This window comes from Caretta caretta, chromosome 28 (assembly GCF_965140235.1).
Source record: "Caretta caretta isolate rCarCar2 chromosome 28, rCarCar1.hap1, whole genome shotgun sequence".
Lineage (NCBI taxonomy): Eukaryota > Metazoa > Chordata > Testudines > Cheloniidae > Caretta > Caretta caretta.
In genome coordinates this window covers 2,606,845-2,628,106 of record NC_134233.1, presented here as the reverse complement: position 1 = coordinate 2,628,106, position 21,262 = coordinate 2,606,845, and the positions used below count along the sequence as shown (strand labels likewise).

Here is a 21,262-nt window from a genome sequence, read left to right as displayed (position 1 = left end):
GGGGAAGCAGCCGCGTGACGCATGTCTAAGCCGCCCTTACCGTGGGGAAGGTCATGTTGATGAGATTGAATCTGCTCTGAAGCCGGCCGGATATCACGGTTCGGCCTCCTCCCGGGGGGCCCATGGCTGCCATCAGGAACATGTCCTGCGGGGAGACAGATGCTGCTCACACCAAAGGCGACCGAGGCCTATCTTCTCCCCCCAAAAGCGCTTGAAGGACCCAGAGGGACCCGTGGGGCGGGAGGGGTGGCTGCTGCCGCATACTAATGGCGCCCCAGTGGAAGCGCCAGGTACTAATGTCTGCTGTGGCACGTGCCAACCAGATTTCAGGCACAGACACCTGCCTCTACTGGTGATGCTGCAGGTGCCCTGTCCGCATGAACTGTCGGAACGGCCTCCCCGGGGCCGCGGCGTGGCCACCATCCCTGCCAGCTTTTCCCGCCGAAATGGGAGGGCTGTAAAATGCCCGGCTGGCTTTGGAATCCATCCATCTAGTAACCAGACAAGAGCAAAGCGCTGCCCTGGGCCCCGGCTCTGCCAGCTCCCCCCGTCCTGCCAGCACACCACCTCCGCCGAGCTCCCCTGACAGCCTGGAACTGCTGGCAGGGTAGCTGTGCCCCTCCCCGGGCAGCGAGCCACGCAGCTCCCAGCAGAGAGGGGGCACTGAAGGGGCTGAGGTTGGCACGGCTCAGCTGCCCCATGGGACTCCTTTTCCAGAAGGCTTTTCCAGTGCCGGTGGCAGCGGGGGCACCCCCCCATGAGACTGTGCAGAAACCCCTCGGAGAAGTGTTTCCATGGGCTGAGCCAGCCACCCGCCTCTGGGAGCTGGGCAGCGCTTGGCGCCTCTTGGAGGCAGGAGAACAGCCCCTGGGAGCGCTCGCCCGTCCCGCCGGCCACCCCCGAGCCAGAGCCCCCGAGACACAGCAGGTGCAAGCCATGGGGCTCCGAGCCCAAGCCCCGGTGGGAGCCAGGCAGGGAGCGATGAAGACCGGGGTGGGGGGGCCAGGAAAGCCAGCTCCGCACCTTGATGTATTTGATGGTTTGCTTCTCGCGGTCGTACCAGAAGCCGTAGTCGATCCAGAGGCGCAGCAGCTCCAGCGGGGGCTGGGAGCCGAAGGTGTCCTTGGCCGGCATGTTGAGGTCATCCATGAAGGTGATCATGCTCTTGCCACCCATGGGCACGTAGACGCCCTTGGTCCTCTTCTCCACCCGGCTCTCGATGATGTTCTGCACGTTGTTGGACGTGGTCTGGGGATGTTGGGGGGCGGGGTGAGGTTGGGCAGGGACCTGAGACCAGGGATGGCAGGGAGCTTGCGGCTCCACCCAAGAGTCAGCCCTCTGCCATGGGCATGGGCACGTCGCTGGACTGAGCTCGGAGGTACCTGCCAGCTAGTGACTGTCCAGTGTCCGCCCAGCCGCCAACGACTGCCCCGCACCCGCCCAGCCTCCCCCTGCCAGCCAGTGACTGCCCGGCACCCACCCACCAGCAACTGCCTGACACCCATCCGCTCTGGTAGGGGAGTGCGGTTTACGGTTAGAGCAGGGGGGCTGGCAGCCAGGACTCCTGGGTTCTCTCCCCAGCTCTGGGAGGGGAGTGGGGGCTGGTGGGTTATGGCTGGGAGCCCGGACTCCCAGGTTCTCTCCCTGGCTTTGCTCTAACTCACCTTTGACCAGAGCTAAGTCCCTTCCCCCGCACATTTGCCACTGATTCCCCTGCGTATAAAGGGATGAGGATACTTCCCTCCCTCAAGGGGGCATTGCCACTGCATGGCTCCATCACCTTGGCCCGGGGCACCGGGGGATCTCCGGGGCCCTGCTCCCCTGGCCCGGGGGATCTCCGGGGCCCTGCTCCCCTGGCCCGGGGCACCGGGGGATCTCCGGGGCCCGTTACCTGCGCCGACATGTTGACGGTCAGCACGGCCCACTTGGTGTTGTCCAGGGACTGCAGCACGCTCTGGGCAATGGAGGTCTTCCCGGTGCCAACCGGGCCCACGAGCAGCACCGGGTTCTGATTGGATACCAGAGCGTCCACCAGGTAGTTGTAGCGCACCGTGTCCACCGTGGGGACGATGATCTTATAGAAGGGGGCGCTGGGAAGACGGGGACAGATGGGGGTCAGCCTGAGAGGACCATGGTGCTGCATCAGAGCAACGGGCCCATCCAGCCCCATATCCCGTCCCCTGGATCAGAGCAACGGGCCCATCCAGCCCCATATCCCGTCCCCTGGATCAGGCCAACGGGCCCATCCAGCCCCATATCCCGTCCCCTGGATCAGGCCAACGGGCCCATCCAGCCCCATATCCCGTCCCCTGGATCAGAGCAACGGGCCCATCCAGCCCCATATCCCGTCCCCTGGATCAGGCCAACGGGCCCATCCAGCCCCATATCCCGTCCCCTGGATCAGAGCAACGGGCCCATCCAGCCCCATATCCCGTCCCCTGGATCAGAGCAACGGGCCCATCCAGCCCCATATCCCGTCCCCTGGATCAGAGCAACGGGCCCATCCAGCCCTGTATCCCACCGCGGTGACACTGCACCCCATATTCTTCACTGTGATGTGATTACATAGTTATGATGATTTCACGCAAAATAAGTCACGTGAGGTGTCACTGGAAAGGTGATGACTTGCTGAATAGGATTATCCTATTTGCTGGCATGTAGCATTTTCGTATCTGAAGTTATGAATATTGACAATGTCTCTGCATTTCCAGGGTAGGTACACCTGGGGAATGCCCACTAGCCAAGATGCTTTCACTCTAGACAGTGGGTGGGGAAAGGGCCATTAGGAAAACAATAGGCCTTAGGAGAAGCTTAACACTCTTCCTGTGAACACTATAAAGTGGATAGAAAGCTGGCTAGATCGTGGAGCTCAACGGGTAATGATCAACAGCTCCATGTCTAGTTGGCAGCCGGTATCAAGTGGAGTGCCCCAGGGGTCGGTCCTGGAGCCAATTTTGTTCAACATCTTCATTAATGATCTGGATGATGGGATTAATTGCACCCTCAGCAAGTTCGCAGATGACACTAAGCTGGGGGGAGAGGTAGATATGCTGGAGGGTAGGGATAGGATACAGAGTGACCTAGACAAATTAGATGATTGGGCCAAAAGAAATCGGATGAGGTTCAGCGAGGACAAGTGCAGAGTCCTGCACTTAGGACAGAAGAATCCCATGCATTGCTACGGGCTGGGGACCGACTGGCTCGGCAGCAGTTCTGCAGAAAAGGACGTGGGGATTACAGTGGACAAGAAGCTGGCTGTGAGTCAGCAGTGTGCCCTTGTTGCCAAGAAGGCCAATGGCATTTTGGGCTGTATAAGTAGGAGCATGGCCAGCAGATGGAGGGACGTGATTATTCCCTTCTATTCAGCACTGGTGAGGCCACATCTGGAGTATTGTGTCCAGTTTTGGGGCCCCCACTACAGAAGGGATGTGGATAAATTGGAGAGAGTCCAGCGGAGGGCAATTAAAGTGATCAGGGGGCTGGGGCACATGACTTAGACGAGAAGCGGCTGAGGGAACTGGGATGTTTAGTCTACAGTAAGAGAAGAGGGAGGGGGGATTTGATAGCAGCCTTCAACTATCTGAAGGGGGGGTCCCAAAGAGGAGGGAGCTCGGCTGTTCTCAGCGGTGGCAGACGACAGAACAAGGAGCAATGATCTCACGTTGCAGTGGGGGAGGTCTAGGTTGGATATTAGGAAACACTATTTCACAAAGAGGGTGGTGAAGCACTGGAATGGGTTCCCCAGGGAGGTGGTGGAATCTCCATCCTTAGACATAGCCCTGACTGGGATGATTTAGTTGGGGTTGGTCCTGCTTTGAGCAGGGGGTTGGACTAGACACCTCCTGAGGTCTCTTCCAACCCTAATCTTCTATGATTCTATGAACGCTCCGAACAGCCTGTGGACAGGGGGGAAGCAGTAGACGTGGTATATCTTGACTTTAGAAAGTCATGTGAGACAGTATCAAAAGTCTATCTCATAAACAAACTAGGGAAATGCAACCTAGATGGAGCTACTACAAGATGGGTGCATAACTGGTTGGAAGCTTATGCTCAAATAAATTGGTTAGTCTCTAAGGTGCCACAAGTCCTCCTTTTCTTCTTATAAAGTTTGCGGACGATATCAAGATGAGAGGGGTTGCAAGTGCTTTGGAGGGTAGGATTAAAATTCAAAATGATTTTGACAACCTGGAGAAATGGATTGAAGTCAGTTGGATGAAATTCAATAAGGATAAATGCGAAATACTCCACTTAGGAAGGAACAAATCAGGTACACACACACAGAATGCGAAATGACTGCCTAGGAAGGAGAACTGTGGAAAGGGATCTAGGGGTCAGAGTGGACCACAAGCTAAATATGAGTCAACACAGTAACCCTGTTGCAAAAAAAATGAACATCATTCTGGGCTGTATTAGCAGGAGCGTCGTAAGCCAGACACGAGAAGTAATTCTTCCGCTCTCTTCCGCACTGATATGGCCTCAGCTGGAGTATTGCGTCCAATTCTAGGTGCCACATTCCAGGACAGAGGTGGACAAATTGGAAAGTCCAGAGAAAAGCAACAAAAATTATGAAAGGTCTAGAAAACACGACCTCTGAGGGAAGACAGAAAAACTTGGATTTGTTTAGTCTGGAGAAGAGAAGACTGAGAGGGGACATTATAACAGTTTTCGAGTACATAAAAGGTTGTTACAAGGAGGAGGGAGAAAAATTGTTCTCGTTAACCTCTGAGGCTAGGACAAGAAGCAATGGGCTTAAATTGCAGCCAGGGTGGTTTAGGTTGGACATTGGGAAAAATGTCCTGTTACGATGATTAAGCACAGGAATAAATTGCCCAGGGAGGTTGTGGGATCTCCATCGTTGGAGGTTTTTAAAAGCAGGTTGGACAAACCCGTCAGGGATGGTCTAGATAATACTTAGTCCTGCCATGAGGGCAGGGGACTGGACTAGAGGACCTCTCGAGGTCCCTTCCAGCCCTACGATTCTATGATGGCTGGTATGACTCTACAAAGACATGTGATGTGACCACATGTCTCTAGACTCCATCTTGGGATGTCAGTAATTTTCCACAGACCAGTCTGGGAACCAAGCTTTGAAACAAAGGGCTCCTGCCCTAGGCAAAAGCTACATAAGGGAGGGAGTGACATCAACCGGGGTTCTTCGCACGCCACCCAAGACTCCTGGAAACACCTGCGGAGCAAAGACTGACCGGAGGGGAGTGCTGGACCCAGGCTAAAGGGATTTTTAGCCTGTGAATGGAACACCTGGGGATTCCAAGCAGGAAGCAAGTGTGGCTTGTCCCTTAAGGATCTGCAGCCAGCTTGTATCATCACTGAGGGTGAGGATCTGCGATTCAGATCCGATCTATGTAGTATATTAAGCTTAGTTTGCAGGTTTTGTTTATTTGGTAGGTAATCTGCCTTGATCTGTTTGCTACCCCTTAGAATCACTTAAAATCGATCTTTTGTAGGAGATCCCCAGAGTGTGCACTTCTCCCCACAAGGTTAGGACCCCCACTTCTCCTGCTCAGACTCCAGCTGTGGCCCCAGGACATGAGATGAGAGCCCAGCCCTGCCCCCCGTCTCGGCCCCCAGCGACCAGTTACTCACTTGGCTGGGTACCTCCACATTTTGGGCAGCTTGTCCTCAAACGAGGCCCAGTTCTTCCTCTTGGGGTCGACAAAATACTCGTAAACGGTGTCCTGCGGAGAGCAGGGAGAGCACGTGAGGGGCCTGGCCCTGGGAGTGCCCAACTCGCAGCCACCAAGGGGATCAGGCTCTGGGCTCAGCAGCGCCTTAGAGCTGGGGACTACGGGGGGGCTTGAGGTATCAATGCCGGTAAGAGAGATGGAAGCGGGGCAGGAAAGGGAGGAAATGACTGGAGCTGCTCACCCCGGCAAGCGCTGTCCCTCTTCCCTTCCCCTATTGGCCATTCCACACCCCCCCCCATCACTCTCTTGGCTCTGCTCTGGTCACAGCACCACCGTTCCTCTGGGCTCCCTCATGCCCAGGGACCTTGTTAGGGAAGGAGCCTTCCATCTCTCGCAGGTAGCTGTCAATCTTCTTCCTGCCCTCCTCGTCCACCGCCGCGCACACGGACCAGATCATGCTGAAGACGAAGTACATTTCCACCACCGTGGTGTAGTTGTCTCCATCTGCTGGGTTCACCTGGAAAGCAAGAGACGGGAACCCGGCACTGAGCTCGCTTTCTAACCTTACCGCAGGCTACCAGAGCATTCCCCATAAACACACTGACACACACGGAACATAGGGTGACACGGCAAGAATTTGGGGTTGGTTCTGCTTTGAGCATGGGGTTGGATTAGATGACCTCCTGAGGTCTCTTCCAACCCTAATCTTCTAAGTATTCCATGTTGATATACTCAGAACATCAGGCTGCAAAATGGGAGAGTTCTAGGTTGGCATACCGTGTACATCAGGAGCCATGATGGGTGAGCTGTAGGTTGACACACCCAGAACCTTTAAACTCTGAGTTCAAATGACCAGGACCCAGTGAATCAGTCTTTATTTCTTCTCTCCCTACTTGGTACTTGTGTATCCTCCAAGGTCAGGAGGCTTTGCTGGCCAATGGTGCCGTGGCCGTAAGGGGTGACGAGAACACGGAGAGGCTGAGAAACAAGGGGGTGCCAGAGCGCTAGCTACTAGGGACGATTCTTAAACCAAACTCTGCTACAGAAACTCCTGCTCTGGATTCTGAAGGGTTGGCTTCCCAGTTCCCCACAGCATAGAATCATAGAATCATAGAATATAAGGGTTGGAAGGGACCCCAGAAGGTCATCTAGTCCAACCCCCTGCTCAAAGCAGGACCAATTCCCAGTTAAATCATCCCAGCCAGGGCTTTGTCAAGCCTGACCTTAAAAACCTCTAAGGAAGGAGATTCTACCACCTCCCTAGGTAACGCATTCCAGTGTTTCACTACCCTCTTAGTGAAAAAGTTTTTCCTAATATCCAATCTAAACCTCCCCCACTGTAACTTGAGACCATTACTCCTCGTTCTGTCATCTGATACCATTGAGAACAGTCTAGAGCCATCCTCTTTGGAACCCCCTTTTGGGTCCCTCTGTTGACTTAAGAGGAGTCACTCCTGGTTTACAACAGTGGGATCACAGTCAAGGAGTAGCACTCGTGGAACCCCTCTTTTGGGTCCCTCTGTTGACTTAAGAGGAGTCACTCCTGGTTTACAACAGTGGGATCACAGTCAAGGAGTAGCACTCGTGCTGATTACCATGCCCAGACACATGGGTACCGTGGGTGCAAAGGAGCCCAGCCAGCGTACGAAAGCCCCCTGCTCCGAGCGATGGTAGCGACAGGCGGAAAGGCAGCCACTGGGAGCGTGAGGGTGGGTTCCAGTCTGCTACTTACCCCGTTCTCTGGGGTGGCCAGAGCAGAGAAGAGCTTGCAGAGAGACACGATCCCACTGTACTCGGGGATGGGGACCAGCTCCTCGCAGTTCTCCTTCTTGAAGGTCAGCATCTTGTTGATGAACTTGTCAAACATTCGCTGCAGAGCTTCCGCCTCCCCCTGAGGAGGGAGGGACTCAGAGCAAAGCTCCCGCACGGGCTCCCACCACATCCACGGAGGCTCGCAGGCTGGTTTGGGCTATTCCACTCCTGGGCTCCCCACCACAGCTCAGCTGGTGCCCCTCACTCCCGACCTGCAGCCCCTACCCCAGTTGAAGCCCTGGGCCCCCCCCAGCTCTGCCAGTGCCCCTCACTCCCAACCCGCAGCTCCAGCACTGGGCTCACACACCTGGCTCTGCCAGTGCCCCTCAGCCCAAATCCACCGCCCCTCCTCCTTGCAGCACCGACTGCCCTGGAAAAGCCCCCAGCCCCGCTCCCTGCAGCACAGCGCCCCCTAGCGCTGCACTGGGCACTGACGACCAAGACAGCGCCCCCTGCTGAGTCCCTGCCTCATTCTCCCCGCACTCCCGAGCACCTTGGGGCGCTTCTCGATCCAGGAGTGGACGTAGGGTTTCCAGCCCAGGTCGCTGTAGTCCGTGTAAACCATCCCGCAGCGGGAGACGGTGGCGGGCGAGGCCACCGCTAGGTTCTCCACCTCGAAGAGCAGCGAGACCTAGAGAAGGGACAGGATCAGTCTGGGCGGCCCGCTGCCTTCCTGGTCCCGGCCCAGGTGGTCAGAGCAGCCCCGGGGGGACTTGCCTGCTCGGGCATGGAGATCCGCTCCCCGTTGATCAGGGTCAAGACTTTGTTGTCGTCCATGACCGAGTTCATGCTCTCGATCCACAGGGTGTCCACCGGCCCGTCAAACAGGATCCACTTCTCATCGGGCTTCTCGTCTAGCGGGGCCGGGAGAGCAGGGGACGCCCCCTTAGCGCTCAGGGAGGAGCGGCCCGGGGAGCTCCTCACCCTTGCCCCAAAGCTCTGCCTTCCAGCCCACGCTGCTCCCCCCGATCCGCTCCCACTGCCCTCAAGGTGCCCTCGGGCCTCCGACAGCAGCGCCACAAACAGAGGCTGGGATCAGAGCTGAGCTGGTGGTGCTGGGACATGAGATGAAATGGAGATGGGCATGTGCCATCCAGCGATGGAACGGCGCTGCGGGTCAGGGGTGAGGGGCACTGGCAGGGCTGGGGGCAGGCCAGGGCTGGGCAGGCAGGGGCTGCAGGTCGCACACCCACACGCTAACACTGCCATACGAAGCGAGACTCAATGGCACCTTGCCCGGGCATCAGGTGTGAACTGGAACCAGGGCCCTGGTGGGCACCAGCCCCATCCCCCTTCCCCTGCGCTGAGCCAGCCAGTTGCCCTGGCTGCACTCCAGCCGCCTGTCACCTCTCCGTCATCCTTAATTACCAGCGATATTGGGGTCAGGCCGAGGCCCGCCCCCTCCCCCGTCTCCTAGTAACGGCAGAACTCTCACATGCCACCGCAGCCTGGCACGCACATGCCACCCCCGACCCCCCCCGGCGTGCAAACCAAATCTCCCGGGCCCCACGGGGAGAGCCAGCCACAAGACCGTGGGTCGCCGAGCTGCCGCACATGGCAGGGGCACCCCCATGCGGCGCCGGTGGGTACAGCCTGGCATCCAGTGCCCATGCAGCATGGCATGCCGGGCCAGGGGCACCGGACAGCACGCTCCAGGGGCAGCCCAGCACCTGGCGCCTGGACACATGCCAGTCTCCCAGAGAGGGGCAGGCCAGCGGAGAGAGTGGCACAGACCAGCCAGAGTGAGGAGCAGAAAGCAGCACACAGGGATTTGGAAAAGCCACCAACCCACCCCTCTCTGCCCGCTCCTATCGGGCGTGCCCTGCCCCCGGGCCCGGCCCCCCTCTCTGCCCGCTCCTATCGGGCGGGCCCTGCCCCCGGGCCCGGCCCCCCTCTCTGCCCGCTCCTATCGGGCGTGCCCTGCCCCCGGGCCCGGCCCCCCTCTCTGCCCGCTCCTATCGGGCGGGCCCTGCCCCCGGGCCCGGCCCCCCTCTCTGCCCGCTCCTATCGGGCGTGCCCTGCCCCCGGGCCCGGCCCCCCTCTCTGCCCGCTCCTATCGGGCGTGCCCTGCCCCCGGGCCCGGCCCCCCTCTCTGCCCACTCCTATTGGCGTACCCTGTCCCCGGGCCCGGCCGCCCTCTCTGCCCACTCCTATTGGCGTACCCTGTCCCCGGGCCCGGCCGCCCTCTCTGCCTACTCCTATTGGCGTACCCTGCCCCCGGGCCCGGCCCCCCTCTCTGCCCACTCCTATCAGCTGTGCACCGCCCCCGGGCCCGGCCCCCCTCTCTGCTCACTCCTATTGGCCGTACCCTGTCCCCGGGCACGGCCCCCCTGTCTGCCCCCGGGCCCGGCCACCCTCTCTGCCCCCTCCTATTGGCGTACCCTGTCCCCGGGCCCGGCCGCCCTCTCTGCCCACTCCTATCAGCTGTGCCCTGCCCCCGGGCCCGGCCCCCCTCTCTGCCCGCTCCTATCGGGCGTGCCCTGCCCCCGGGCCCGGCCCCCCTCTCTGCCCGCTCCTATCGGGCGTGCCCTGCCCCCGGGCCCGGCCCCCCTCTCTGCCCGCTCCTATTGGGCGTGCCCTGCCCCCGGGCCCGGCCCCCCTCTCTGCCCGCTCCTATCGGGCGTGCCCTGCCCCCGGGCCCGGCCCCCCTCTCTGCCCACTCCTATTGGCGTACCCTGTCCCCGGGCCCGGCCGCCCTCTCTGCCCACTCCTATTGGCGTACCCTGTCCCCGGGCCCGGCCCCCCTCTCTGCCCACTCCTATCAGCTGTGCCCTGCCCCCGGGCCCGGCCCCCCTCTCTGCTCACTCCTATTGGCCGTACCCTGTCCCCGGGCACGGCCCCCCTGTCTGCCCCCGGGCCCGGCCGCCCTCTCTGCCCACTCCTATCAGCTGTGCCCTGCCCCCGGGCCCGGCCCCCCTCTCTGCCCACTCCTATCAGCCGTGCCCTGCCCCCGGGCCCGGCCCCCCTCTCTGCCCACTCCTATCAGCCGTGCCCTGCCCCCGGGCCCGGCCCCCCTCTCTGCCCACTCCTATCAGCCGTGCCCTGCCCCCCTCTCTTGGCTGCCGCTCACGCCTGGCCCTGGCCCCCCTTGGCCGGCTGCAGGTACCTGCGCAGGCCGTCCGCATGACGCTGGACAGAATGCCGTCTGTCCACTCATTGGTGCTGAGGTCATACTCTCCATACAGCTCGCCCAGGGACACGGCCTTCGGGTTCAGGGGGAAGTCCTGCCGTTCCCAGCCGCCAGCCGGAGGGGAGAGAAGCACATGGACACCACAGGGGCAGAGCACAGTCAGAAGGGGGCGGGAAGCCAGAGACCCCTGCCCAGCCCCAGCCAGGAATCCCAGACAGTGGAGACAGGAAAATCCCCCTGCCGCCACCCCGGTGCCAGGGCAGGACGGCCCCCCCAAGTCTATGCCCACTGGAGATGGCCCCAGCCCCCCACCCACGGACGGTGCAGCCTCGGGGTTCACACGTGACCAGTCCCCAGCCCTGGGAACGGGCAGCGCCCACTGACCCTGACGAGGTTGTAGGAGGTGTCCCCGCTCCTGCACAGGGCGGACATGGTGGCCTGCAGCGTGCGCCAGGTGACTGTCTTGCCGCTGCCCGTGTTGCCCACGATCATGGTGGAGTGGCGGGAGTTCTTGGTCTCGTAGAGCTGGATAACCTTGGTGATGGTGAAGGGCGTCACCTGCAGCCCCATCCCCTTCAGCTCCTGCTCGATGGCTTCCTTCAGCTGCAGAGACAGGGCCTGTCCTGGGGTGACCGGTCCCAGCCACAGAACAGGGAGCCCAGGGACGGCGCATGGCCCAAGGCAACCCTGGAAGGGCCAGAGCCTGGAGTGGCCCCCTCCAGCAGCAACAGGCACGCCTGGACTGAGCTCATGCACCCAAGGGGGCAGGCTACAAAGCACGGCCTTCCCTGGCCCTCCCGCCGCGTTACACACATTCAGTAATGAGGCCCCACCACCCGCAGCCGAGTAGAACTATCCCCATTCCACACATGGGAGAAACTGAGGTACAGAGAGGTCAGATGGCAAGTGAGAGAGAGAGAGAGAGAGAGAAAACACAATCCTGCTCTAACCCCTAGACCCCGCTCCCCTCCCAGAACCAGGAAAGAACCAAGAAGTCCTGGCTCCCAGCCCCCCTGCTCTAACCCCTAGACTCCGCTCCCCTCCCAGAACCAGGAGAGAACCCAGGAGTCCTGGCTCCAGCCCCCCCTGCTCTAACCACTGCACCTCACTCCCCTCCGGGAGCTGGGAGCAAAACCAAGGAATCCCGGCTCCATGGCCCCTGCTCTCTGGAAGGAATTGCCTCAAAGTGCAGCCTCTCGGCACTAGAGGGCACTGGACTCCGTCTCACTTGGCTCCAGCCCTGTGGGAAGGAGCCCAGCTGAGAGACCCGGGCCGGCTAGCTGACCTTCCCGTAGTCAATGACAGGAGACTCAATGCCCGGGAAGAGGTCCTGGATGATGCCGTTGAAGAGGGGCACGTCGACTGAGGCGAGCTTGGCGATGTTCATGTCCTTCATGGCCATCAGGAGGATCTGAAAGCCACCAGGAGAGCCAGGTGAGCCGGGCACCCTCGGGTGCCAGGGATCCAGCTGGCACACTGACTGCACAGCCGAACAGCTGGCGAAACTCCCCTCCAGCGCTGCCCGTCCATCCCGACACTGCCTGGCACAGCCCCTGGCCCTCCCCAAGTGCAGGATGCCGGGGGCACCTCACCTCTTCGTCGGTGATGTCAGGATGCCCCCTGCGCTTCTTCCCAGCGTAGCGGAGCAGCGACGTCAGCGCCCGCAGGCCAAAGTCGTAGTGGTCCTGCTTGGACAGCTGCTGCACTGCCAGCGAATACAGGGTGTAGACCTTCTTCGCCAGGAGCTGGGGCAGAGCGGGGCCCATCAGCGGGGGGCGAGGCAGCCAGGGAACCAGGCTTCGGAGCGGGCATCTCGCTACGAGCCCTGGGAACCCCCAACTCACCCCAGGCTGCCGTGCGCCAGCTAGGAAAGGCCCCGCCTCCTGTCCCCTGACCCCCATTGCTCCAACCTGGGGCCATACCAGAGCCAGCACCCCCAACAGCAGAAACCCCCTCACCCTGGCCGGATGGGAGCCCATGCCACCCAGACAGGAAAGGCTCCATGTCCCATTCTCCACCCCCTGAGCCAGCCGGTCCCCCCATCTTGGGGCCGGATGGGAGCCCATGCCACCCAGATGGGAAAGGCCCCGTGTCCCATTCTCTGAGCCAGCCGGTCCCCCCAGTCTGGGGCCGGACGGGAGCCCACACTCCTGGACGGGAAAGGCCCCGTGTCCCATTCTCTGAGCCAGCCGGTCCCCGCAGTCTGGGGCCGGATGGGAGCCCACGCTCCTGGACGGGAAAGGCCCCGTGTCACATTCTCTGAGCCGGCTGGTCCCCCCAGTCTGGGGCCGGATGGGAGCCCGTGCCCCTGGACGGGAAAGGCGCCGTGTCCCATTCTCTGAGCCGGCCAGTCCCCCCATTCTGGGGCCGGATGGGAGCCAATGCCACCCAGACGGGAAAAGCCCCATGTCCCATTCTCTGAGCCAGCCGGTCCCCCCAGTCTGGGGCCGGACGGGAGCCCACGCTCCTGGACGGGAAAGGCCCTGTGTCCCATTCTCTGAGCCCGACCCACTGACCAGGCCATCAGCGTTCCCAGCAAGGGCGACACTCTGAGCCCCCGCGGCCCCAGGCCTGCGAGTACCTTACAGTTGCTGAACCCTTCTCCGAAGAGGATGATCTCTGCGATGAGCGTGGAGTCCGGCACCACCATGGAGATGGGGCGGAACATGGACTTGAGGTTGTCAGGCAGCTCTGTCCGTCCGGCGTAACCTGCCCCGTGGCACCCAGCAGCACATTAGCCCTGGCCACCTGCCATCTCCGCCCCGCTCCCTTTACCCCAACCCCAGACCCGGGAGGCTGAGCCGAGGCCCCTGCATAGGGACGGGCCAGACTTGGGCTCTTCCCTAGAGGCCCTGTGGTGCCCATCAGAACTCTGAACTGGGAGGGGCCTGCCACGCCCGAGCCAGCGACTCTGCCAGCCAGAGGGCACGGCCGTGTCTCCCACCTGGGTTCATGGTGATGAAGATGCCACAGGACCACACCAGCTTGATCTTATGGCCCTCAAAGATGAAGGAGGTCATGTTGGCGGCCAAGGCAGAGAGAATGGAGAGGATCTGCTGGGCCACCACAGACAGCACCTCGATGTTGATGCGGTTGAACTCGTCAAAGCAGCCCCAGGCTCCTGTCTGCAGGACGAGAGCAGAAAGGTGGGGGGGGGGGGGGGCGAGGGCTGCAACAGACCGATTCCTCCCATTCACACACTGCCCCATGCCCATCCATCTCACCCTGCTCCAGAGAGGGAGTGGGATCTAGTGGTTAGAGCAGGGGGGGCCAGCAGCCAGGGCTCCTGGGTTCTGTCCCCAGCTCTAGGAGGGGAGTGGGTCTGGGAGTCCCAGCCCTGGGAAGTGCCCATGTGCTCTGGAGCCAGTGCAGTGGCCTGTCCTGCATCTCTGACCCCTTACCTGGGCCAGGCCCGAGTACATGCGCCCCATGGATTTATAGTCCAGGCCTTCGGAGCAGTTCACGACAATCACATACATGCCCAGGGCCTTGCCCAGGTCTTTCACAGTCTCCGTTTTCCCTGTGCCGGCAGGGCCTTTGGGAGATCCTCCCCGGTGGAGGTGGAGGGCTGTGGTCAGAGTTATGTAGCACCTGGAAAGAGAGAGGGGAGACCACGCATCAATCTCCCTGCTATCCCCACCCTGCCCCCAGGCCAGCCGCCACTGGGATCTCCTCTCTCCACCCCACTGATGTCCACCCTGCTCTTCTCCTGCCCATCCAGCCCCTCTGGAAACAGACCTAAGCTGGAGCCATCTACGTGCACTGTCGGTAGCTCAGCAGTTAGTCCCTAGCTCTCCTGTGGCACTTTCCTCAGGCGATCTCAAAGCATGCGGCCTCGTCAGTTTCACTGTCAGGGATCAAGCGATCACTTTAACTGAGCCAACGAGCTCGAAGTGCCTCTCGTGATCCCCCTGAACTCCCAGCATGCCCCGGGGGGCTGCCGACCGCACCTGGAGCAGCAGAGGCTGGGCACACCGTGCCTGTACCTGTCGGTGAGCGGCGTGATGACCAAGCGTCCGGAGTTCCCCAGGTACTCATAGCCGTAGGGGAACTGGGTGTTGGTTTGCCTGATGACACAGTCGTCCAGATCCTGCCGAGGGAAATGTGGGGGAAATACAGTCAGGCCTTTGGACTCCCCCACCTGCTCATGGGGCTCCCGTGACAGAGGGCAAGTAGGCACCAGGGGAGAGACTCCTCAGACTGCGGAGAGGACGGCTGTGCAGGTCCCGGGGGAATCCATCTGGCAGCCCATGAGGTCAGGTTCATGCCCTCTCCTGCCATTTACTGAGCACTGCCCACAGTACCCAGGCGCTCTGCAGACACAAACCCGCCCCCCTCACCACCCCCACCAGGGGAGGTGGGTCATATCGCTGTGGAGAAAAGGAGGCACAGATGGGAAAGGGGCTTGGCCAAGGCCATGCAGCGAGTGGAGGTGGAGCTGCACAGTTCCCAGCAGGGAGCACGGGACATGGTGGAGAGCTCCGCAGGGACCCCAAGCATTGAGACCCAGAGCAGGCCTGGCTCCTCCAGCTCCCCAGGGCAGTATTGTCCCCTACAATCTAGTCCCGGGGGCGCTGTCTCAAGCAATGGGGCTCCCAACAGGTACTCCCTGGTGAAGAAAATAGGCCCGGGTAGGGACCACTGAATTGTGGAGGTAAATTCATGATGGTGTTGGAGAGAGGGTTTGGATTCTTCGACCATGGGATGTTGTTCCAGGAAGAAGGATTGCTAGGAAGAGATGGGATCCACCTAACAAAGAGAGGGAAGAGCATCTTCGCAGGCAGGCTTGTTAACCTAGTGAGGAGGGCTCTAAACTAGGTTCACTGGGGGATGGTGACCTAAGCCCAGAGGTAAGTGGGGAAGTGGGATTCTGGGAGGAAACACAAGGAGGAGGGTGCAACAAGGGAGGCCTCCTGATTCATACTGAGGAAGCAGGGCAATCGGATAGTTATCTTAGGTGCCTGTACACAAACGCAAGGAGCCTGGGAAACAAGCGGGAAGAATTGGAAGTCCTGGCACAGTCAAGGAACTCTGATGTGATTGGAATAACAGACTTGGTGGGGTAGCTCACATGACTGGAGCACTGTCATGGATGGGTAGAAACTGTTCAGGAAGAACAGGCAGGGGAGGAAAGGTGGAGAAGTTGCACTGTAGGATTGCTCAGAGCTCCAGTATGAAACTGGAGAAAAGCCCGTTGAGAGTCTTTGGGTTAAGTTTAGAGGCGAGAGCAACCAGGGCGATGTCGTGGTGGGCGACTGCTATAGACCACCGGACCAGGAGGATGAGGTGGACGAGGCTTTCTTTGGACAACTAACAGAAGTTTCCAGATCACAGGCCCTGGTTCTCATGGGGGACTTCAATCCCCCTGACATCTGCTGGGAGAGCAATACAGCGGTGCACGGACAATCCAGGAAGTTTTTGGGGAGTGTTGGGGACAACTTCCTGGGGCAAGTGCTGGAGGAACCAACTAGGGGCCCTGCTCCTCTTGATGGGCTGCTCACAAACAGGGAAGAATTGGTGGGGGAAGTAGAAGTGGGTGGCAACCTAGGGAATGCATCCGATGAAGTGAGCTGTAGCTCACGAAAGCTTATGCTCAAATAAATTTGTTAGTCTCTAAGGTGCCACAAGTCCTCCTTTTCTTTTTGCAAACACAGACTAACACGGCTGCTACTCTGCAACCTAGGGAACAGTGACCATGAGATGGTCCAGTTCAGGATCCTCACAAAAGGAAGGAAGGACAGTAGCAAAATACGGACCCTGGACTTTAGAAAGCAGACTTGGACTCCCTCCAGGAACTGATGGGCAGGCTCCCCTGGGAGGCTAATATGAGGGGGAAAGGAGTCCAGGAGAGCTGGCTGTATTTTAAAGAAGCCCTATTGAGGGCACAGGAACAAACCATCCCGATGTGCAGAAAAAATAGCAAATATGGCAGGCGACCAGCTTGACTTAACAGAGAAATCTTTGGTGAGCTTAAACGCAAAAAGGAAGCTTACAAGAAGTGGAAACTTGGACAGCTGACTCGGGAGCAGTATAAAAATATTGCTCGAGCATGCAGAGGTGTGATCAGGAAGGCCAAAGCGCAACTGGAGTTGCAGCTAGCAAGGGATGTTAAGAGTAACAAGAAGGGTTTCTACAGGTATGTTAGCAACAGGAAGAAGGTCAGGAAAGTGTGGGACCCTTACTGAATGGGGGAGGCAACCTAGTGACAGAGGATTCTTCGACCATGGGATGGTGTTCCAAGAAGGAGGAGTGCTAGGCAGAGACGGGCTCCACTTAACGAAGAGAGGGAAGAGCATCTTCGCAAGCAGGCTGGCTAACCTAGTGAGGAGGGCTTTAAACTAGGTTCACCGGGGGAAGGAGACCAAAGCCCTGAGGTAAGTGGGAAAGCGGGATACCGGGAGGAAGCACAGGCAGGAATGTCTGTGAGGGGAGGGCTCCTGCCTCATACTGGGAATGAGGGGCGATCAACAGGTTATCTCAAGTGCTTATATACAAATGCACAAAGCCTTGGAAACAAGCAGGGAGAACTGGAGGTCCTCGTGATGTCAAGGAACTATGACGTGATCAGAATAACAGAGACTTGGTGGGATAACTCACATGACTGGAGTACTGTCATGGATGGTTATAAACTGTTCAGGAAGGACAGGCAGGGCAGAAAAGGTGGGGGAGTAGCACTGTATGTAAGGGAGCAGTATGACTGCTCAGAGCTCCGGTACGAAACTGCAGAAAAACCTGAGTGTCTCTGGATTAAGTTTAGAAGTGTGTGCAACAAGAGTGATGTAGTGGTGGGAGTCTGCTATAGACCACCGGACCAGGGGGATGAGGTAGATGAGGCTTTCTTCCGGCAGCTCACGGAAGCTACTAGATCGCATGCCCTGATTCTCATGGGTGACTTTAATTTTCCTGATATCTGCTGGGAGAGCAACACAGCGGTGCATAGACAATCCAGGAAGTTTTTGGAAAGCGTAGGGGACAATTTCCTGGCGCAAGTGCTAGAGGAGCCAACTAGGGGGGGCGCTTTTCTTGACCTGCTGCTCACAAACCGGGTAGAATTAGTGGGGGAAGCAAAAGTGGATGGGAACCTGGGAGGCAGTGACCATGAGTTGGTTGAGTTCAGGATCCTGACACAGGGAAGAAAGGTAAGCAGCACGATACGGACCCTGGACTTCAGGAAAGCAGACTTCGACTCCCTCAGGGAACGGATGGCCAGGATCCCCTGGGGGACTAACTTGAAGGGGAAAGGAGTCCAGGAGAGCTGGCTGTATTTCAAGGAATCCCTGTTGAGGTTACAGGGACAAACCATCCCGATGAGTCGAAAGAATAGTAAATATGGCAGGCGACCAGCTTGGCTTAATGGTGAAATCTTAGCGGATCTTAAACATAAAAAAGAAGCTTACAAGAAGTGGAAGGTTGGACATATGACCAGGGAAGAGTATAAAAATATTGCTCGGGCATGTAGGAATGTTATCAGGAGGGCCAAATCGCACCTGGAGCTGCAGCTAGCCAGAGATGTCAAGAGTAACAAGAAGGGTTTCTTCAGGTATGTTGGCAACAAGAAGAAAGCCAAGGAATGTGTGGGCCCCTTACTGAATGAGGGAGGCAAACTAGTGACAGAGGATGTGGAAAAAGCTAATGTACTCAATGCTTTTTTTGCCTCTATTTTCACTAACAAGGTCAGCTCCCAGACTGCTACGCTGGGCATCACAAAATGGGGAAGAGATGGCAGCCCTCTGTGGAGATAGAGGTGGTTAGGGACTATTTAGAAAAGCTGGACGTGCACAAGTCCATGGGGCCGGACGAGTTGCATCCGAGAGTGCTGAAGGAATTGGCGGCTGTGATTGCAGAGCCATTGGCCATTATCTTTGAAAACTCGTGGCGAACCGGGGAAGTCCCGGATGACTGGAAAAAGGCTAATGTAGTGCCAATCTTTAAAAAAGGGAAGAAGGAGGATCCTGGGAACTACAGGCCAGTCAGCCTCACTTCAGTCCCTGGAAAAATCATGGAGCAGGTCCTCAAAGAATCAATCCTGAAGCACTTGCATGAGAGGAAAGTGATCAGGAACAGCCAGCATGGATTCACCAAGGGAAGGTCATGCCTGACTAATCTAATCGCCTTCTATGATGAGATTACTGGTTCTGTGGATGAAGGGAAAGCAGTGGATGTATTGTTTCTTGACTTTAGCAAAGCTTTTGACACGGTCTCCCACAGTATTCTTGTCAGCAAGTTAAGGAAGTATGGGCTGGATGAATGCACTACAAGGTGGGTAGAAAGCTGGCTAGATTGTCGGGCTCAACGGGTAGTGATCAATGGCTCCATATCTAGTTGGCAGCCGGTATCAAGTGGAGTACCCCAAGGGTCGGTCCTGGGGCCGGTTTTGTTCAATATCTTCATAAATGATCTGGAGGATGGTGTGGATTGCACTCTCAGCAAATTTGCGGATGATACTAAACTGGGAGGAGTGGTAGATACGCTGGAGGGGAGGGATAGGATACAGAAAGACCTGGACAAATTGGAGGATTGGGCCAAAAGAAATCTGATGAGGTTCAACAAGGATAAGTGCAGGGTCCTGCACTTAGGACGGAAGAACCCAATGCACAGCTACAGACTAGGGACCGAATGGCTAGGCAGCAGTTCTGCGGAAAAGGACCTAGGGGTGACAGTGGACGAGAAGCTGGATATGAGTCAGCAGTGTGCCCTTGTTGCCAAGAAGGCCAATGGCATTTTGGGATGTATAAGTAGGGGCATAGCGAGCAGATCGAGGGACGTGATCGTTCCCCTCTATTCGACATTGGTGAGGCCTCATCTGGAGTACTGTGTCCAGTTTTGGGCCCCACACTTCAAGAAGGATGTGGATAAATTGGAGAGAGTCCAGCGAAGGGCAACAAAAATGATTACTGGGACTGGAACACATGAGTTATGAGGAGAGGCTGAGGGAGCTGGGATTGTTTAGCCTGCAGAAGAATGAGGGGGGATTTGATAGCTGCTTTCAACGACCTGAAAGGGGGTTCCAAAGAGGATGGCTCTAGACTGTTCTCAATGGTAGCAGATGACAGAACGAGGAGTAATGGTCTCAAGTTGCAGTGGGGGAGGTTTAGATTGGATATTAGGAAAAACTTTTTCACTAAGAGGGTGGTGAAACACTGGAATGCGTTACCTAGGGAGGTGGTAGAATCTCCTTCCTTAGAGGTTTTTAAGGTCAGGCTTGACAAAGCCCTGGCTGGGATGATTTAACTGGGAATTGGTCCTGCTTTGAGCAGGGGGTTGGACTAGATGACCTTCTGGGGTCCCTTCCAACCCTGATATTCTATGATTCTATGGAGGCAACGTCTCCTCTGCTCAGCACGGCTGCGGAGGCTGAACAGCAGGGGGCAGCGATGCGGACGCAGGGGCGGCAGAACTAGCCCCATGTACACACTCTCCCCAGCAGGCGGACATCTAGCCAGCAGGGCGCAGCGTGGGCCTCACCTTGTCCCAGTACAGGCGGAGCTGGCTCAGCCATTCGAAGGACGTCACGTCCATCAAGCTGGTCTTGTAGAGCTTCTCTATGACGTCCCGCGCGTGGATTTCCACCGTCACCAGAGCAACGATCTTCAGGCGCATGATCTTGGTCAGGTTGCCCCGGATGGCCTCCGAGTATTTATTCAGCAGTGACACCTAGCGAGGAAACGGCCAGTGGTCGGGGAGCCCGCTGTACCCGCCCAGTGCGCACCAAGGGGGTGAGAAGAGCGCCATGGGGAAGCCCTGCTGCCAGCGACAGGGCAGGGGAAGATTCCCCATCTGAACACACCGATCTGGGAGAGGGAGAAAGTGTTTGAGTGACTGTATGAACTGGGTACGACTGTGAACAGGTGTGACACAGGTGTATATGCACAGGAACATGACAAGGTCCTCTGCAAGCGTGAGCCAATGTACGTGAGGGCGTGTAGTAGTGAGCAACATGCGAGTACGCGAGCGTGCCCTGGAGGGCCAGTGACTGCGTGCGAATGCGTGCATGGCTGTGCCACGCTCTCCCCTTCACCTGCTTCTTCTTCATGACCTTGAGGAATTTCTTGTCCCCTCGCTCCTTGCAGTTGGCCAGGCACTTGGTGACGTCCGTCGTCCACTGGATCTGGCTGGCAGTGATCACCATCTGCAAGAGACAAGGGGTGGGGTGGTGGAGGGAGGGGCACTGGCAAATCCCCTCTTCCCCAGCCCCCCCAAGCTGTCAGTTCTGAGGAGCTGCCTGCCCACAGACCTCCAACACCCTAAACCTAGGAATGACCATTCATCCTGGGCCCCACGTCCCTCCTCCTCCGCTCAGCCTGATCACTTCTGCACTTAGTGTGCCTTCCCCACAGCCTAGGGGCTCTGAGCACTTTACCCAGGGGGGTCAGGGTCACTGGATCCCTTTTACGCAGGGGAACACTGAGGCCCACGCAGGGAAAGTGATTTTCCCAGCTCTGGCAGAATGAAATCCAGGATATGGAGCCCAGCAGTTCTAATTCCCTAGTGCCTGCTCTAACCCCTCCTCAGAGCTGGGGATAGAACCCAGGAGTCCTGGCTCCCAGCACCCCCTCCTCTAACCACTAGCTCCACTCCCCTCCCAGAGCCAGGACGAGAACCCAGGAGTCCTGACACTCAAGCCTCTGCTCTAAAATTCTGAACCCTCCTCCCTGTGTTCAACTGAGTGGCTGGG

The 21,262-nt window shown here is 58.4% G+C and overlaps 1 protein-coding gene across 6 annotated transcripts in view; it reads right to left on the bottom strand.

The window, feature by feature from the left end:
* The window catches only part of DNAH2 (dynein axonemal heavy chain 2), a 110,261-nt gene that overhangs the window by 37,100 nt on the left and 51,899 nt on the right, over positions 1-21,262 (bottom strand). For all 6 annotated transcript variants that reach the window (XR_012666219.1, XM_075123782.1, XM_075123783.1 and 3 more), the window contains 18 exons: positions 20,606-20,716; positions 20,053-20,241; positions 14,574-14,677; positions 13,989-14,178; positions 13,532-13,712; positions 13,169-13,296; positions 12,180-12,332; positions 11,873-11,998; positions 10,972-11,190; positions 10,564-10,681; positions 8,175-8,311; positions 7,951-8,088; positions 7,378-7,536; positions 6,010-6,162; positions 5,605-5,696; positions 1,892-2,090; positions 1,024-1,248; positions 41-145 (listed from right to left, as the gene is read on the bottom strand). Coding sequence is in view for 5 of the 6 variants with exons in the window: in XM_075123782.1 (XP_074979883.1) it covers positions 41-145; positions 1,024-1,248; positions 1,892-2,090; positions 5,605-5,696; positions 6,010-6,162; positions 7,378-7,536; positions 7,951-8,088; positions 8,175-8,311; positions 10,564-10,681; positions 10,972-11,190; positions 11,873-11,998; positions 12,180-12,332; positions 13,169-13,296; positions 13,532-13,712; positions 13,989-14,178; positions 14,574-14,677; positions 20,053-20,241; positions 20,606-20,716 (2,727 nt within the window). In the remaining variant the exon portion in view is untranslated. The remainder of the gene's footprint in view (positions 1-40; positions 146-1,023; positions 1,249-1,891; positions 2,091-5,604; positions 5,697-6,009; positions 6,163-7,377; positions 7,537-7,950; positions 8,089-8,174; positions 8,312-10,563; positions 10,682-10,971; positions 11,191-11,872; positions 11,999-12,179; positions 12,333-13,168; positions 13,297-13,531; positions 13,713-13,988; positions 14,179-14,573; positions 14,678-20,052; positions 20,242-20,605; positions 20,717-21,262) is intronic.